The sequence below is a fragment of the Cylas formicarius genome, unplaced genomic scaffold (genome assembly GCF_029955315.1).
Source record: "Cylas formicarius isolate icCylForm1 unplaced genomic scaffold, icCylForm1.1 PGA_scaffold_8__14_contigs__length_24414737, whole genome shotgun sequence".
NCBI lineage: Eukaryota > Metazoa > Arthropoda > Insecta > Coleoptera > Brentidae > Cylas > Cylas formicarius.
The window spans coordinates 13,499,212-13,514,573 of NW_026844361.1; the positions used below are offsets into that span (position 1 = coordinate 13,499,212).

At 34.5% G+C, this 15,362-nt stretch overlaps 1 protein-coding gene across 7 annotated transcripts in view; it reads left to right on the forward strand.

Annotated features, from left to right (window-relative positions):
• The window catches only part of LOC132705924 (kelch-like protein 17), a 42,358-nt gene extending 30,449 nt beyond the window's left edge, over window positions 1-11,909 (forward strand). For 5 of the 7 annotated variants that reach the window (XM_060676891.1, XM_060676892.1, XM_060676897.1 and 2 more), the window contains 7 exons: window positions 263-379; window positions 3,075-3,412; window positions 3,957-4,234; window positions 5,842-5,902; window positions 5,965-6,068; window positions 8,671-8,761; window positions 10,428-11,909. In XM_060676891.1, the coding sequence (XP_060532874.1) occupies window positions 263-379; window positions 3,075-3,412; window positions 3,957-4,234; window positions 5,842-5,902; window positions 5,965-6,068; window positions 8,671-8,761; window positions 10,428-10,644 (1,206 nt within the window). In that variant the 3' untranslated portion in view covers window positions 10,645-11,909. The other 2 variants (XM_060676894.1, XM_060676895.1) reach the window with 2 other exon arrangements.
• Window positions 11,910-15,362: the final 3,453 nt, after the last annotated feature.

Below are 15,362 nucleotides of genomic sequence, written 5' to 3' on the forward strand. Positions count from 1 at the left end.
AAGAATGTGTCACGTCATTAGTAAAAAAGGCGATAAAGCAACTATTTGAACCAAAAATTAAGAAAGTTTAGTAAAACTAAACTTATTAACTACGGAAACGGTTTTACTAAAAATATGACTTACAATACGCAACTTTTCATTGATTTGTACCTCCTACAGCTTCCTAGGTCCGAAAATTTCAAGCACCCGGTACGCCTTGCGAAACTGAAAAATATTTAATAACGTGCTCGTTACTTGCACCGTATCATTTCTTTTCTTGCAGGTAAAGGAGCTGATTTCTAACAGTCAGTTAAACATCGCATCCGAGGAAGATGTTTTTACGGCAGTGCTCAATTGGGTCAAACACGATCTGATAGAACGAGAAAAGTACATTTCCGAAGTAAGTGTTGTGATGCCTGAGATTCTTCTTTCTAACGAATTAAATTCGTAAATAACTTTTCAAATTTTGCAAAATATGCCCTGAATACCTAAAGTTATAATGTGATTAATGTTTTTTGTTTACTTTTTTTTAAAATAACAATTGATACATAGAGAGTATCAAAATTTGGCATAGAATTTACAACATTGCGCAGCAACCGCCTTCTTAAAAGTATCTGATGAAGGGAAATCTAGTCGTCTAGTTGAAAAATCTTAAAAGAAATTCAAAACAAAATTTTAAAAAATGTATGTTTAAAAGTTAAATAGTCGCTTTAGATCTGCTTTATAAAACTCTACACCTGTATCGTGCTTTCAATTCATCTTGATAAAATTTTAATTGGCTGTAACTTTTTTGTTTTTAGAGATATCAAGGTAAACAAAAAAAAAAACAAAATGTAAGGTTAGTAGCCAAGTTTTTTCCAAGTGACGTATAAAACAAAACACCATCAATTTTCTGACATATAAGCCTACATCTCTTTTTTAGTGGGACACACTCTATATATATCTTATTACAATGATGGAACACACTTTATATTTTAGTCCACTCGTTTTAGACAAATCCGCAAAAATAGGAAATTTTTACATAATTTCCAAGAGTGCCCTGACTGACAAATAAAAATATGTTTATGTTAAACATATTAGTTGATGGTTGAATTATTGTCCAAGAGTTTAGCATCCGAAGGGAATGATATGTTTTAAGTATACTTTCTGAATAATAAAAGTGCAATCGCAGCTCGTCGTCAGTATATTAGACTTTATCCACAGTTATTTCCAAGGCAGACAAAGAAATTTGCAGAAAAAGGTAACGTATTAAATGCGAAAAAGGTATGCCGGAATCGTAGTGTTTAAATGAAAAAAAAACAAGGCAAACATATAAGGATTTTATGAATCACATTCACTTTCCTCTATTACTAGAATATACAGTCAAAAGGTTCGTACTGTTGTTGCTTTTTTTTTGCATCTTTCTTCCAACATTTCTTATCACTACTTATTTTCTCAATAATAATATTTTTTTTTGTTTTGAAAACTTTTTTCGTTATCTTGTCTTTTGTGATACTATCTGTATATTGCTTCTAGATAGTAATTAAATACCTATTACGACTTTTCTTCGTGTTTCGAAAGTAGCATATTCAAATTCAATAAGTTTGATAACTGATTATTCATCATGGTTTTTATAATATAAAAATTTCTTTTGCACTTTTCCACCTGGTTTTGGTGTACTACATAATAGGGTGACCAGTACTTAGAACAAATCCATTGTAGAGTATTTTTAATGTTTTTAATTTGGTAAGCATTATAAATCCTAACTAAATCCTAATATTGAATATATGTTCTTCAAAATTGAGTTTGTCGTCCAACGTCAATCCCAACTCTTTGCTCTTATGCTTTCTTATTAATAGTTTATGGTTATTTGTATAGGAAAAATCAACGTTTTGCTTTTTTCTTGTTATTGACATATAGAAACATTTTTTCAATGTGGCCCGGTCCTACTCATATACTTATATCAAGTAAAAGTACATCTTGATCCTTTCTCGATTCTCTATACAATTTGAAGTCATCTGCAGATAATGCACGTACAGAGTTCCGAACTACCGTTGGCAAATCGTCCATCAGTAGTAAAAAAGAAAAGGGGCGCAAGATTCGACCCTTGCGGGACACCAGATATTCTCAAAAAGTCTATCGATTCTCGTCCTTTATAAACAACAAATTGTTTCCTTTCAGAATAAAATTTATGACAGCAATTCATCTATTTCTACGCTGTCAAACGATTTAGCAAAATCTGTAAAAATTACGTCGAATTGACTATTTTCTTCCATTTTATGACTCGCTTCCTGTATAATGTTCACACATTTGTCAACATTTGTCGTCTGGGCAATAAAACTAAATATAATAATTTACTACACACTAGGCAGAAAGTACTGTGTAGATAATATAACTTATGCTTTTTATAAAAACTAAAAATAAAAAACATATTCACATGATTTTCATAAAAATATCTTCAATATCACCTTTATACTACTAATATCATACTGGTAAGAACTTAATATCCAGATTAGAGAAGGTTATTAGATGTTCTAAGGGGCAAGAAACAAAATATCATAATAAGTTTGTACACGAAGATTCAATATACAGATTACTAATTTACATTATATATTCTATATCTCTATATAATCTGGATTTCTTATCTAATCTTATCTAATTATTAAAAAGTCTCAAAAGTTAAAAAGCATCATGGCACCAAAGAGAGCACACAAAACTGCGTGTGTGTGTCCTTTTTCTTTTATTTTTTAGGTGTCAGTAAATTCTACAACAATGTGTAGCTTTTAAAAAGATTACAACAATCCGGATTGCCTCGGTTTTTATTAATCCGGATTCCCGAAGCTCTACAGTATATAGTATTCTTAAAATATACTCTTCACGACATTATGTTTTTTCATGTTCTTGTACTAATAAAGATTTTCATTTATTAATTCTTTTAATAATGTGAAATACTTGTAATTTCTGCCCTGTGTTATTATTGTTGCTGTAATTGGTGTTAACACCGTTATAATATTATTTGAATCTCTTTCAATGTATTTGCTCTTTAGGCGCTTTAGAGGTCATCATAGCCGATTGAGTTTGGGTATAATAAAATTTGCATAAACCCCCTCTTTCAGCTCATGATCCACGTCAGACTGCCGCTGGTAAATCGGGAATTCTTAATGACGCGCGTAGACAACGAAAAACTGATCAGGGACAACAACGAGTGCAGGGAACTGCTCCTGGAAGCGATGCGATACCATCTGGCGCCGGAAAGGAGATGCGCCTTGTCCACCACGAGAACGATGGAGAGGAAACCCAAGGGGGCCGACCCTTACATTTTCGCCATAGGGGGCGGGTCTCTGTTCGCCATTCATTCCGAATGCGAGGTCTACAATCCGAAAAACGACCTCTGGCATCCGATAGCTCCGATGCAATGGAGACGATCTAGGTCCGGGGTCACCGGCCTTAGAAGGTTTATTTTTTTATTATTAATCGTTGTATCAGTTCACAAAGGAATTCGCTTAGAAAAAATAATTTTGATACTCAAGAGAACTTGACTAACTAACTAAACTAATCCTAATCTTTAACAAAATCCTAAAATAACATTTTGGTAAATATTTTTGATGTATTGTCACAGGAAAAAACCTCCCAACCCAATATTTTTTTTTACGAATTTCTTGGACCTTCCGTTTCTCTACTTATTGGGACACTAGGTACAAAGACATTTTTTTATATGAATAATAAGATTTAATGACCTTAAAAGCTTAGAAATAATCTTGCAACGTTGCAAACCTAACAAATACGTCATCGTCGCTAATAAATAAATTGATAAGAACAGAACAGGACCAGAATGTGAACCCTGAGGTACAACCCAAAGAACCGTTGCTTTCGCTGCGGAAAGGAACTAGACAGCCAATTTAAAAACTTTTTACTAAAAGCAAGGCCGAATGCCTTTTAGATTTTAGATATCAATAAATTGTGGTGAACTCTATCGGATGCTCTAAACTATGTCGAAGGTTACTTTACGTTGTCGGCGGATACGACGGCGCCGCAGATTTGGCAACCGCGGAATGCTATAACCCTCTGACGAACGTGTGGTCCGCCATCACTCCCATGGGCACCAAAAGATCTTGCCTGGGCATCTGCTCGTTCGACGGTCTCATCTACGCGTGCGGCGGGTACGACGGTGCCTCTTGCTTGAGCTCCATGGAAAGGTTCGACCCTCTCACCGGAGTCTGGTGCAGCTGTCCTGCCATGAACACCAGGAGGCGCTACTGTAGGATTTCCGTCGTGGGTCAGTAACCGTTAACCTATAAAGCGACACGTTAAAAAAAATTCTTATTTTTTTGTTATTAATTTTGTTATATCGATGAACCCCCCCCCCCCCCCATGTTCAGTTGGTTAGAGTAAATAAGACAGTACCATTTGGCCGTTATTAACATTTAACAATGATTCGAATAATAGTTAAATGTAAAATAAACTAAAGCAGCCTAGGAAAATTAACGACATGTCCTCAAAATTTTTGTTTAATGTCTGAAAATAGTCTTAGATCGGGGTCTGCATTTAACCTATTTAGGTATTTCATTTTCATTTCATCGATTTTCGAAAGTAACAAGTTGAAAATTCTTTTTGAAGCAGTTGAGCAGCGTTAAAATCAGTTTTATCTCTGCTCTAAGCGAAAGGGTTGTACATTATACACGCGTGCTTTTACAAATGCAAAAATTGGGCTGTCCTGCCACAAAGCAGTAAATATACATGAATCTGCCCGGATCGTTTAAATATCACGATTTGTTTTTTGCTTAATAGCCAGCAATTTAGAACAAGCATTTACAAAACGTTATATTGGTGAAAGGTAAACACTTGAGTCGCTAATAAGATTATCTAAAATTGTTTTCCTGCAGTTTTACATCAAATTTCATTAGCTGCTTGAGGTTGCAATTTGTTTAGGATAGACTCGACATCTGAAACGACGAAATTGAAAACTTTTGCAGGATCTGATTTTTCCGTCTCAGAAAGTTGGTGCGATGGTACATTTACCACAGTGTCTGGTAGTTGAGAAGAGTTTTATGGTTTCACTAGTGTTGACATTAGTTTTTCAAATTTTTCAATTTGGTTTTGGGTAGAAGATAAACGAAGATTCTTAGCTTTGATGGGGACAAGATGAAAGCAATTTTGAGATGTTTAGACAGAAGAGTCTTATTGATTTGGTCTATTTCTTTATGGATATGATGCATTCTTTCTGGAAGTAAAGTAAAACTAGAATTACGAAAAATTTTATGAGCAGATGAGGTTTTGACATGACAGGAATATTTTAAGAAAATTAGGGACAACATTATGCTCTTTACAACGTAAGAGTAATCGTGCGAGTCGGTGATCTTCTAACTTTCTGCTTCTGCACTTCATGTCCTCTCCATAAAGTAATACTAGAGTAGTAGTAGTGGTGGTTGTGAGTTTATTTAAATATCAACTAGGCTGAAAAAACATGAAACAGCTTTAAGACTATGATAAATAGCGGTTGACTCTCCCTCCCTCCCAGCCCTCTCTCCCTCTCCCACCCCTCTTTCTCACCCCGTCCCCCTCTCACCCACTCCCTCCCCTAGTAAACATTGGGTTATACTTTGACTTTGACAGATGCCTAATAGTGTTGACGGAAATTCCAATGGAATGTGGTGAACATTGGGTATAAAACCGATTTTTCTTAAAATATTGTCTAAAACTTAAATTTAAAGAAAATTGATTTTACAACATCATATTTATCAGATTGAGTCAGCAATTGCAGTTGACCTTTGGACTTATGTCCGGTTGACATAGAGTGTTTTTCTTCAATGTTGCTTTTTTAAAAAAAAAAAAAGCTGCCCCTCTGTAAAGCTAGTTGGCAATAAAGTAGTTACTTACTTACAGAAAACTGCATCTACGCTCTGGGCGGCTTCGATTCAACCAATTACCAAGCTTCGGTGGAAAGGTAAGAAAGGCGTTTACGGAAAGCTGAGCACGGATCGCTGATTGCGCTACGTTTTCTGTTAGATTTGATCCGAGAGACGGTAAATGGCAGTCGGTGCCGTCCATGTCAACGAAACGTTCTAGTTGCGGCGTGGCCACCTTAGATGGACATCTTTATTGCATCGGAGGTACGCGCTAGTATATTTTTTAGTTTTAGTTAATTTTGTTTATTGTTTTATTTAACACTACGCACTTTTGGTTTAACGTAAAAAATACCGCTTTGGAACATATAGATCGGGGTGTTCGGAAATTGAGTTAGGAAACTTGTAGGAAAGATTCGACGTGGTAAAATAATGGTAGCAATTCATTTAACAAAAATTCGAAATAGTATTTTTTCCCGAGTTATAGCTTGTCATAAGTCATCACAGCCCTAATTTAGTAAAAGTGATCGTTACAAAATAAAAGTGTTTCAGAAATCTGTCGCTAGAGGACACTTTATCTAGAACATTTTTTTTATTTTTCCTGTATTTTATTTATTTAGACTGATATTGCAAAATAGAACAGATTGCCTTAAGCAGAATCACAAGTCGTCAAAAACTGTTACTTTTGTTTTAAATGTTATCATTTAACGTGTAAATGTGATTTTACCTAACAGGACTTAATCAAATTTGAAAAAGTCATTGTCACACGACTGCTTTATATCGACGCATTTCCCAATAGGAACGTTCAATATGCTAAGACATTCCTCAACGTACACTGAATAGGATCATTCAAACCTGATAATATGAATAAAGGGAGGCCAAGGTATAAAAGAACCGCTGCAGGAGAAGAAAGAATACTTCGGAAAACTTGCTGTTCAGGAAAGAATTGCATGGGCAATTGGAGAGTAATTTTATGCAATTAAATTTTAGGAAAAATTCAAAATTACCTGTAAGTCGTAAATGTTATTTTGTTCACTGACGAGGCTGTATTTAGTCGTGATGGCATTCTAAATTTTCGAAATATGTATTAGTATAATATTGAAAACCCACATACAAAAATTGAAGGAAAACATTAATCAGCGCCGATTTTCTTTAAATGTATTATAGGGAGAGTGGAGAAAAAACGTGTGATTAATGCACGATGGCGTTCCACCCCATTTTACCTCTGGACCTCTAGCTTGGCCGCCTCGCTCACCAGACCTTACTCCGATGGATTTTTTTGGGAGCACTTAAAGGCTTTAGGTGTATGAAACACCTATAACAGATATCAATGATCTACGACAAAAACTAATAAATGGTCGCGAAATCGTTAGAAATCGGTTAGGCGTATTTTTTCGTGTTCGACAGCATTTTTTAAAATGGATAAGAAAATGTTTAGAAGTGAACAGTGGGCATTTTGAAAATGAATTGTAATTAGCGTTGTATACTGTTGAATTTCCAATTATAATTGTTTTTCCCTAACAGAAATGCATATTGTAACGTCCAGTATCACCTTTCTGTGGGATTTGTGTGTGTGTCGATTTGTGGCTAAACGATAACACTTATCAACTTAAAACAATAGCAACAAGTTTTGAGGATTTGTGATTCTCCTTTCTGTTTTTTAATATCAGTCTAAATAAACAAATTACATCAAAAATTAAAAAAATTCCAAGTAAAGTGCCTTCCAGTGACACATTTCTGAAACACTGACTGTGTAACTATGACTTTTACTAAATCAGGACTATGTGTAAAATACCAGCTTCTAAAAATAATATTTAAAACAATGAATTTTGAGAAGCGAAAATATTACAATTTAGAATTTTTGTTACATGACTTACTGCAATTATTCTACAACGTTGAATCCTTCCTCCAAATTTCCAAACTCAATTTTCGAACACCCTGTACAAATTAGTCTTTCTTAAACATCTGTTTCTTCAGCTCTTAGTATATACGCTTCAAATTCAATTCACGTTTTGGTGCTTAATATTTGAGTGATATTTATTTTTTGTCAATGCTGGAAATAATGTAGAAAACTGCTTTTTTCCATTAGAAATGGAAGTCCTCAAACGGTTAGTGATTATGATTATCTTTTCTTTCTTCTGTAGACGTTTAAACTTTGCCAGTTCTCGCTTGTATTCCTCTTTGTCCCTTTGTAATTCGGTACTCATCAAATTATAATATTCCGTGTATTTTATTTTGTCTTTGTACACGTTGTCTGTATAGTTAGTATAATTAATGCTATCCTCTTGAAGCAGTTCTACTTGATATTACGTATTTTCTACGTTTTCAAAGCTTTCGTGTGTAGTTTAAGTTTGGTTGGTAGTTTGTTTAAATGGAATTTTCAGTTTTGCTTTTATTAGAAAGTGATAGAATTACATAATCAATTATAGATTGAAGCTGTCTATTATCTTGGTGCAATGTAAATTTGTGAATATCTGAGAAGCCATTCATTATTTTCGAAATTATGTCCGAATTTTTCGCCATTTTCATTGAGACTGTCTTCTCCGAATGTGAAATGCTCTTTTTCAGCTACCACTGAGTTATTCGTTGGGCCGTATGCTCTGATGATGGTTAATTTATGTCCCCTGTTGTTAATATTGGTTGTAACAATCCTTCATTTATTCCTTCCCAATTATTTATATTTGATTTAAATTTCTGGTGGATTAGTGTAGAGACAGATGTCTTTGGTGTAGCTACTTCTGCACTAAATATGTGAATATAGTTCCCATATTCTTCAATTCCTGTGGAACAAACAATAAAGAGTAAACTTTTCAAAATTAGAAACTCCTGTATAAAGTACTCTACAATAAAAGAGTGGTATTTATTCCAGGAAATGATGGGACAATGTGCATGAGCAGCGGCGAGAGGCTAAATATAAGAAGGAACGCTTGGGAGCCTATATCCGCCATGCATAACCGAAGGTAATTAACCAACTAAGTTACATTTTATATAACTTATATTACTTTATTTATATTTTGAGTATTATAGTCTGTCTCAAACTTCACCCTGTTGGCTTTCGCCCAATAAAACTTTAACAATGTTGTCATTGGGTAAAGCCATTAACAACAAATTTCTTCTTTTGTAAGTGACAATACAAGGGTGGGCCAGATATATTTTTTTCATTCCGATATATTTCATGAGTGTTGACCATTTGTGGCAGTGTTATTTACTAACCAAAACGTGATTTTCAAAACTTACCGTATAGACAATAGTGATAGGACCTAATAAGGAAAATATATTGTCTTTACGCACTTGGAGATTTAATTATCTTAAAGAAATTAAAATATATTTATACAAAACAACATAAATCTTCTTATATTTAATTTCAATGACGACTCTAATAGCGAAACAGAATTAGATTTAAACATTTAGAATCAAAAAATCCAATTATGTATAGATATTCCTAGCTAGGAATTTATTGTACGAGGGCTGCCTTTTATATTTTGGGATTTTCTTAAACTAGTCCTGCCGTCTGGCGACTAACGTTTTTATAGGGAACTTTGACATTTTAAGGTTAGGTTTACCCAGTTAGGTTTTGGCGAAAGAGTTTTGTTTGTGTTTTTTGTGATAAATTTAAAAAAATGTGACTGTTAAAAATGGAACTTAATCGAGAGCATTTTCGTACCACTTTAGACGTGGACTAACTGAACAAAAATGCATCGATGAACTTAATTCGACTTTTGGAGTTAAAGCACCATCTAGGACTCCTGTTTATCGCTGGTTAGTTTTGGTTAGTCGTCCAAAATCGATCGACGTTGTGGGTCTTTCAGAATGAGACAAACCCAACAAAAGTTGTTCGTGCGCAAAGCATTTCCAAACAAATGGTAGCCTGTTGGTCACGTTTCAACTGTTTCTTTGTTGAAAGGTAAAACAGTCAATTCTGAATGGTACACAAGCATTTGTTTTTGCCGAAAGTCTTCGAAGAAATTAGAAAAACCAACCGCCGAAGACTCTCCACAACGACAATGCCAGTGCAACCAAAGAAGTTTTTGTGCATTAAAAACATTGATTTGAGGCGCCATCCACCATATAGTCCTGATGACTTGTTTTTATTCCCATACATTAAGAATAAATTATGTTGGCAAAGATTTTTGACACCAGAAGAAGTGATCGATGCTTTTAAAAAGCATGTTTTGGAGGTGCCCGACTCGATGTGGGAAAAGTGCTTCGATGATTGGTTTTATCAGGGTGAATGTTTTGAGAAACAATAAAGTCATATTTGTTGGTAGCTAGTTTTTTATTATAAATCCGGAAATATAAACATTAACCCTCGTATCTATTTCATGTTATTGTTTTTTCTTAGTGTAATTTAATAAGACTATTTATTCCCAACTAAATAAAAAAAAATTATTACCAAAACCTTTAAGAGTCCGTCCCTAATGTTCTGTCCTTTAGTATCTACCTGGCCCGATGAAGATTGACACATACTTTACCTGTAGGTTTTTATAGCCTTGTAGTGAGGCCACTTTTAAAAAAAAATAGAGCATTGAGCTGGAATCTCCAGATTTTCGCCGTTTCTAGTTTATAGATGGTTTCTGTGAAGTAATTGACAAATTTAATCAATCGATGATGCGATGTCATTGACAGGGCCACCCACGAGGTGGTAGCCATCAACGGCCACATTTACTCATTGGGCGGTACCGATGGCAGTTCGAGTTTAAATTCGGTCGAGCAGTACGATCCCAAATGCAACAAATGGATCCTGGTAAAGAGTATGGCGTCGCGAAGAAGCTCGGTGGGCGCGGCCGTTTTGGACTGCATCAATATCGAATACGTGTTGAGACAGACGAGGCTAGGCAGTTGATGATGCCCGTTAAGGGCCTCTAAAGTAAACGGAAAGGGTAACTTGAAAGTGATCTCATCGGTTTGGGAACATCATGACATGATGACATATTTTTTGCTTCGATCTAGTCACTTTGGAATAATATGCGCAACTTGGCGGTATTAACGTGACGTAGTGTTTTGGCCTTAACGTAGTGTATCTGTCAAATGTGGCTTATTAATTATTACCACTCGGGTGGATCTAGCAACACGAACTTTCTTCTTACTTTATACAGATTCTATCGGAAGTTTATTCTGTCCATACAGGGTGTTTCGAAAAGTATGCGCCGACGCTTGCCTGGAGATTTGTCAAAAAGACAAAAAAAATCATATAAGATATGCTTTTTACAATATTTTCAATTAATTTTAATTGGCTAACTTTGCTTTAAAATAATATTGCTTGAATGAGGTCTTCGGAGCAACCGATTTATTCAAAAATTATTTAATATGTATTATAATTTACCACACCACATAATTGGTTTGCTTAGAAACACACACATACATCACGCCAAAAAAATGTGCGCCACTGACTTGCAATGTTTTTTGCTTTGAATAACCCACTCATTGAGTTGCTTTCAACTTTTTCTTAAAATTAGTTCTAAAAACACAAAAGGCGATGAAAATTGAGAAATCTTGGGAACCAAGCATTTTACGTTCATGTGAACGTTTTTTAGCGCATATTTTTTGTATTTATATTTCCAATTATTAATGAATCTGCCCATATACAAGTTTTCGTTTCATCTTCGTGAAATTCTTGAAACTCTTCGGGAGGCTGTTATCTTGAATTATACTTGTTTTTTTGCTAGATTTACTGCGAAAATTTTACCATTTTTACTACTTACCCGGTTAAAATGCGTAACACGTATACTTTATAGTTCGTTGTGAAATGTTTCTGTGATAAATTAGTATTCATCAAAGGAACCAAACGCTACTTGAGCCGTAGTTCAAATGTACCGACATATTGGTTATTGTTTTTCTTCCATTGTACTTCCTGTGACATGGTATGGGTTTAAAACACTTTTCTTTTAGACGGATTTTTATACTTACTAAGCCAGAATCGGGTTTAATTTCTCACGTTACCTAGTTAATTGTTGCGCTAGTCTCATAGATTTAGGGTTTGAAAAGCTTGTTTGTTTTCGAGAGCATCTAAATTGTTACTTAGGGCAATTATATACAATTTGTAAATCTATGTGCAATTTTATATATATTTGGATTTTAAACATGTACGTTACGGTATAACCACGCACTGCCAGTTTGAAATAAACTTTTTAAATAATCAGTATCGACTTTTGTTTTAGCCATTTTGTCGTAGTCGAACGTCGATAACTAAATTATTCTCTAAAGAACTACAAAACTCACGTCATAAACAAATCGATCGATGTAAAATAGGATCCATCGTGGTGTGATTCCGGTTCTCAACAATAGCAACAGCGGTGCGGGGAGAGGGGTAGGTGGATATGAGCATCGTCTACAGTGAGGTATACTATGTATTATGTATATAAATTACACTAAAAATGCCAAAACTTTGCTGCCCAACTGCCCATTCTTACTCAGCTTTTTCATCTATGTATTGAAAGCTGTATTACCAAAAGTGAGCAAGCCTAACATTCATTCATGGGTAGATCTGTGATTATTTCACTAAAAACAACCTTAAATTACAGTCAGGATTTCGCAAAGGATATATAAAGTAAAGTTTTTTTTTTTCAAAGAAACTTCCACAGGCTACTGTAATACTTTTTACAAAACTGCGTCGGTTTTTGCTGCGTCGAACTTGCGGACGTTTCGCCAATCATCCTGTTGGATTCTTCAGAGCTTGACTGAAACTGGCTCGCATTTTACTCTGTACCTGCTTATATATTGGGGGGCGGAGCTAAATAAGGGGCATATACACTGTCTCCGATGACTGAGTCCCATATGGGCGTCAGGTAGAGACCTCAGTCGCGGTTAAGATTGTTAGCTTGTTTATAAATTTCTATAGACTCTCGGATTTTTCGTTGGTAAAAGAATTGATTACATGCAAGAATTTTAGTTTTATCGAATAAAATTTTATGGCCGGTTTCGTGATTGTGTTCGACAATAGCTGATGAGTTTATTTGTCTTAGTCGTAAGGCTGTTTCGTGTTCTTTGAGTCTAGTTGATATTTTTCGTCCGGTTTCTCCAATGTATTCTTTGCCGCGTATGAACTCCTCGCATCTCAAATGGAATTTTATCTGTGACAGACAGAAGATTTTGGGACAAGCGGTAAATCTGGTTTTGAGAACTTTTGATATATGGTCAGTGATATTTTGAATGTAAGGAAGAACCACAGTGCCAAGTGTAGGATTGCTTTCGGCCTCATTGTTATTAGAAGGTTGTGGTGAAGTGTATTTTTTGATACAACTCCTTTGTGAAGTTTGTAAAATGTATTACATTAAAGTTTTGGATGATATTTTCTCAGCAGCAGGTAAAGGAGAATCATCGGCTTTAGTCTTATTAGATTACAGTAAAACTTACGATACCCTCGATCAGGCTATGCCAAGTTAAAATACTACGGGTTTAAATTTAAGACGGTTCAATTGATTCGTAACTATCTGGATCACAGATATAAGCTAGTTCGATTGACAACATTTGATCAAAAGCCTTATTAGTTGTCAAGAAGGTCTCTCAATGCTCATTATTAGGACCTCTTTTCTTCATTATATATACAGCAGATTTGTAGGGTTGTTTTAGTGAGTTCAATAGTATGCTGATGACACGCAATTACATATTTCTTTTTCCCGGTCAGATGCGGTGGAATAAATGCTTGGAATCAGTCTTTAAATACTCAAATGATTATGGCTTGAAATTAAATCCTATTAAGTTGTTGTATTGGGCCGCCCAAAACAAACAAACCAAAACAGCTGGTGACGAATATAAAAACTTGAGTAACATTTCAGTGGCACCGGCTTGAAACGTCAATATGAAATACCTAAAATTAAGAAGTCCCTGACTAACAGCTGTTCCTCGTATTAAGATTAGTCAACCACAGAATGTCTCTCATTGCGCTTTTAAATTTCAATTAATAAAATATCTTACGGGAAACTACCTAGATTGCTCATCAGTTCTCTTTATATAGTATTTAATCGTTTTTCTTTTTTGATTTATGCTTGATTCATATTAGTATACTAAATTAAGTTCGCATTGTCTTGTTCAATACTCAGTTAAGTTAACAGCTCAGCTGACCTTCGTGGAGCTTAAAATAAAAGCGGTTTTATTTATTATTTATTTATTTATTTTATGTATTATTCCGCAAATTTTTGGCAGAAATAACTACAATTATTGAATTGAGTTGTCGAATGTTGACCACACAGTCTTATTGACTTCGATGTTCGCTTGACCAGTATATGGAGTAGCTATTTTATGGCCTCTATTTGGAGGATGTTATTATGACATCAAATAACTTATTAAATGAATATCCTCGTTTAGGTAGAAATTGCAAAATACTCTGTATAGCAGTTGTTGCATGGTATTTCGGAAAAATTGTTCGCAAAATTTCGGTAGGATGAAGTAGTGACAGCAGTAAGGTCTGCCATATTGCTAAGCTGTTAAATCGCGCAACCCCGTGTTTAATAAGCTCAAATCTGAAAAAAAACTGTTTTAACGGCCGTTAATTGGTCTACTAACACTACAAAGGGTTCTCGATTAATCTCTAACACGAACATTGGTAATTTAGTTTTACTGGTAACAAGACTTCCGTATCAATGGTTTAATACACCCAAATATAAAAAAAACTGGTTTAGCGGTCTTGTCATTTTGTCTACCTATATGAGAAAGCATTCCCGATTAGTTGTTTGCAAAGACATTGCTAATTACATAAATAAAAGATATACCAGTTTAACTCGGTTTAACTAATCCTGATTACAAAACAAAGTGACTCATTAGTGCAACTTCTTTTTCATTCAGCAAAAGGTTCTTGCTTTTAACAAATAAATGACTAACAATCCGGAAGTTTACTTCTTTATAACATATACAATTGCAACTAAATTTTAAATTCTTTTACATCAACTAGAAAAACTTACAAAGATGTAATTTAAATAATAGGCATCTAAACAAGTATTTATCGATCGATGTCGATCCAGATATGTCCGCAAACTTACTGTAAATTTCCGATGTTTTAGGATTCTTTTAAATGTACATATTTGTACTTTCGAACATAGATGACGCGACAAGTATCGCTAAATTATTCAGACAGAATTTGAACTACCAAAATTAACTGTTCCCAGGGTCCGCAACAGTGATATTTGTTTCTTATTTTTGTAATTAAGTGTATCCGAGGGTCCGCAACAGTGATATTTCTTTCTTATTTTTGTAATTAAGTGTATCTCTTACTTTTGTCGACGTTGAATTATCACTGTTAATTTGTTAGAGCATTTATAGCGCAAATGTAAAGTGAGAAATTACGGACAAATTTAAGCGGTAGTTGGAATGGATATACATATGTATTAGAATATTACATCGGGTAAGTTTTAAAATGTACATCATATTTTTTGTATTGTCAAATCTAGTAACTGTACCAAGATTTTTGCTCCTTATTACTAATTGGTTGAGATCGACGCAGATAAATAGCCTAAATAGTTTTAACATGAAATTATATACATTAGATAATATAGTGACCGGTAAAACGTGCTACGCCGCCGGTGACTTTGATATTTTCGTGCAGTTGTCGTATTTTATGAAAACGTA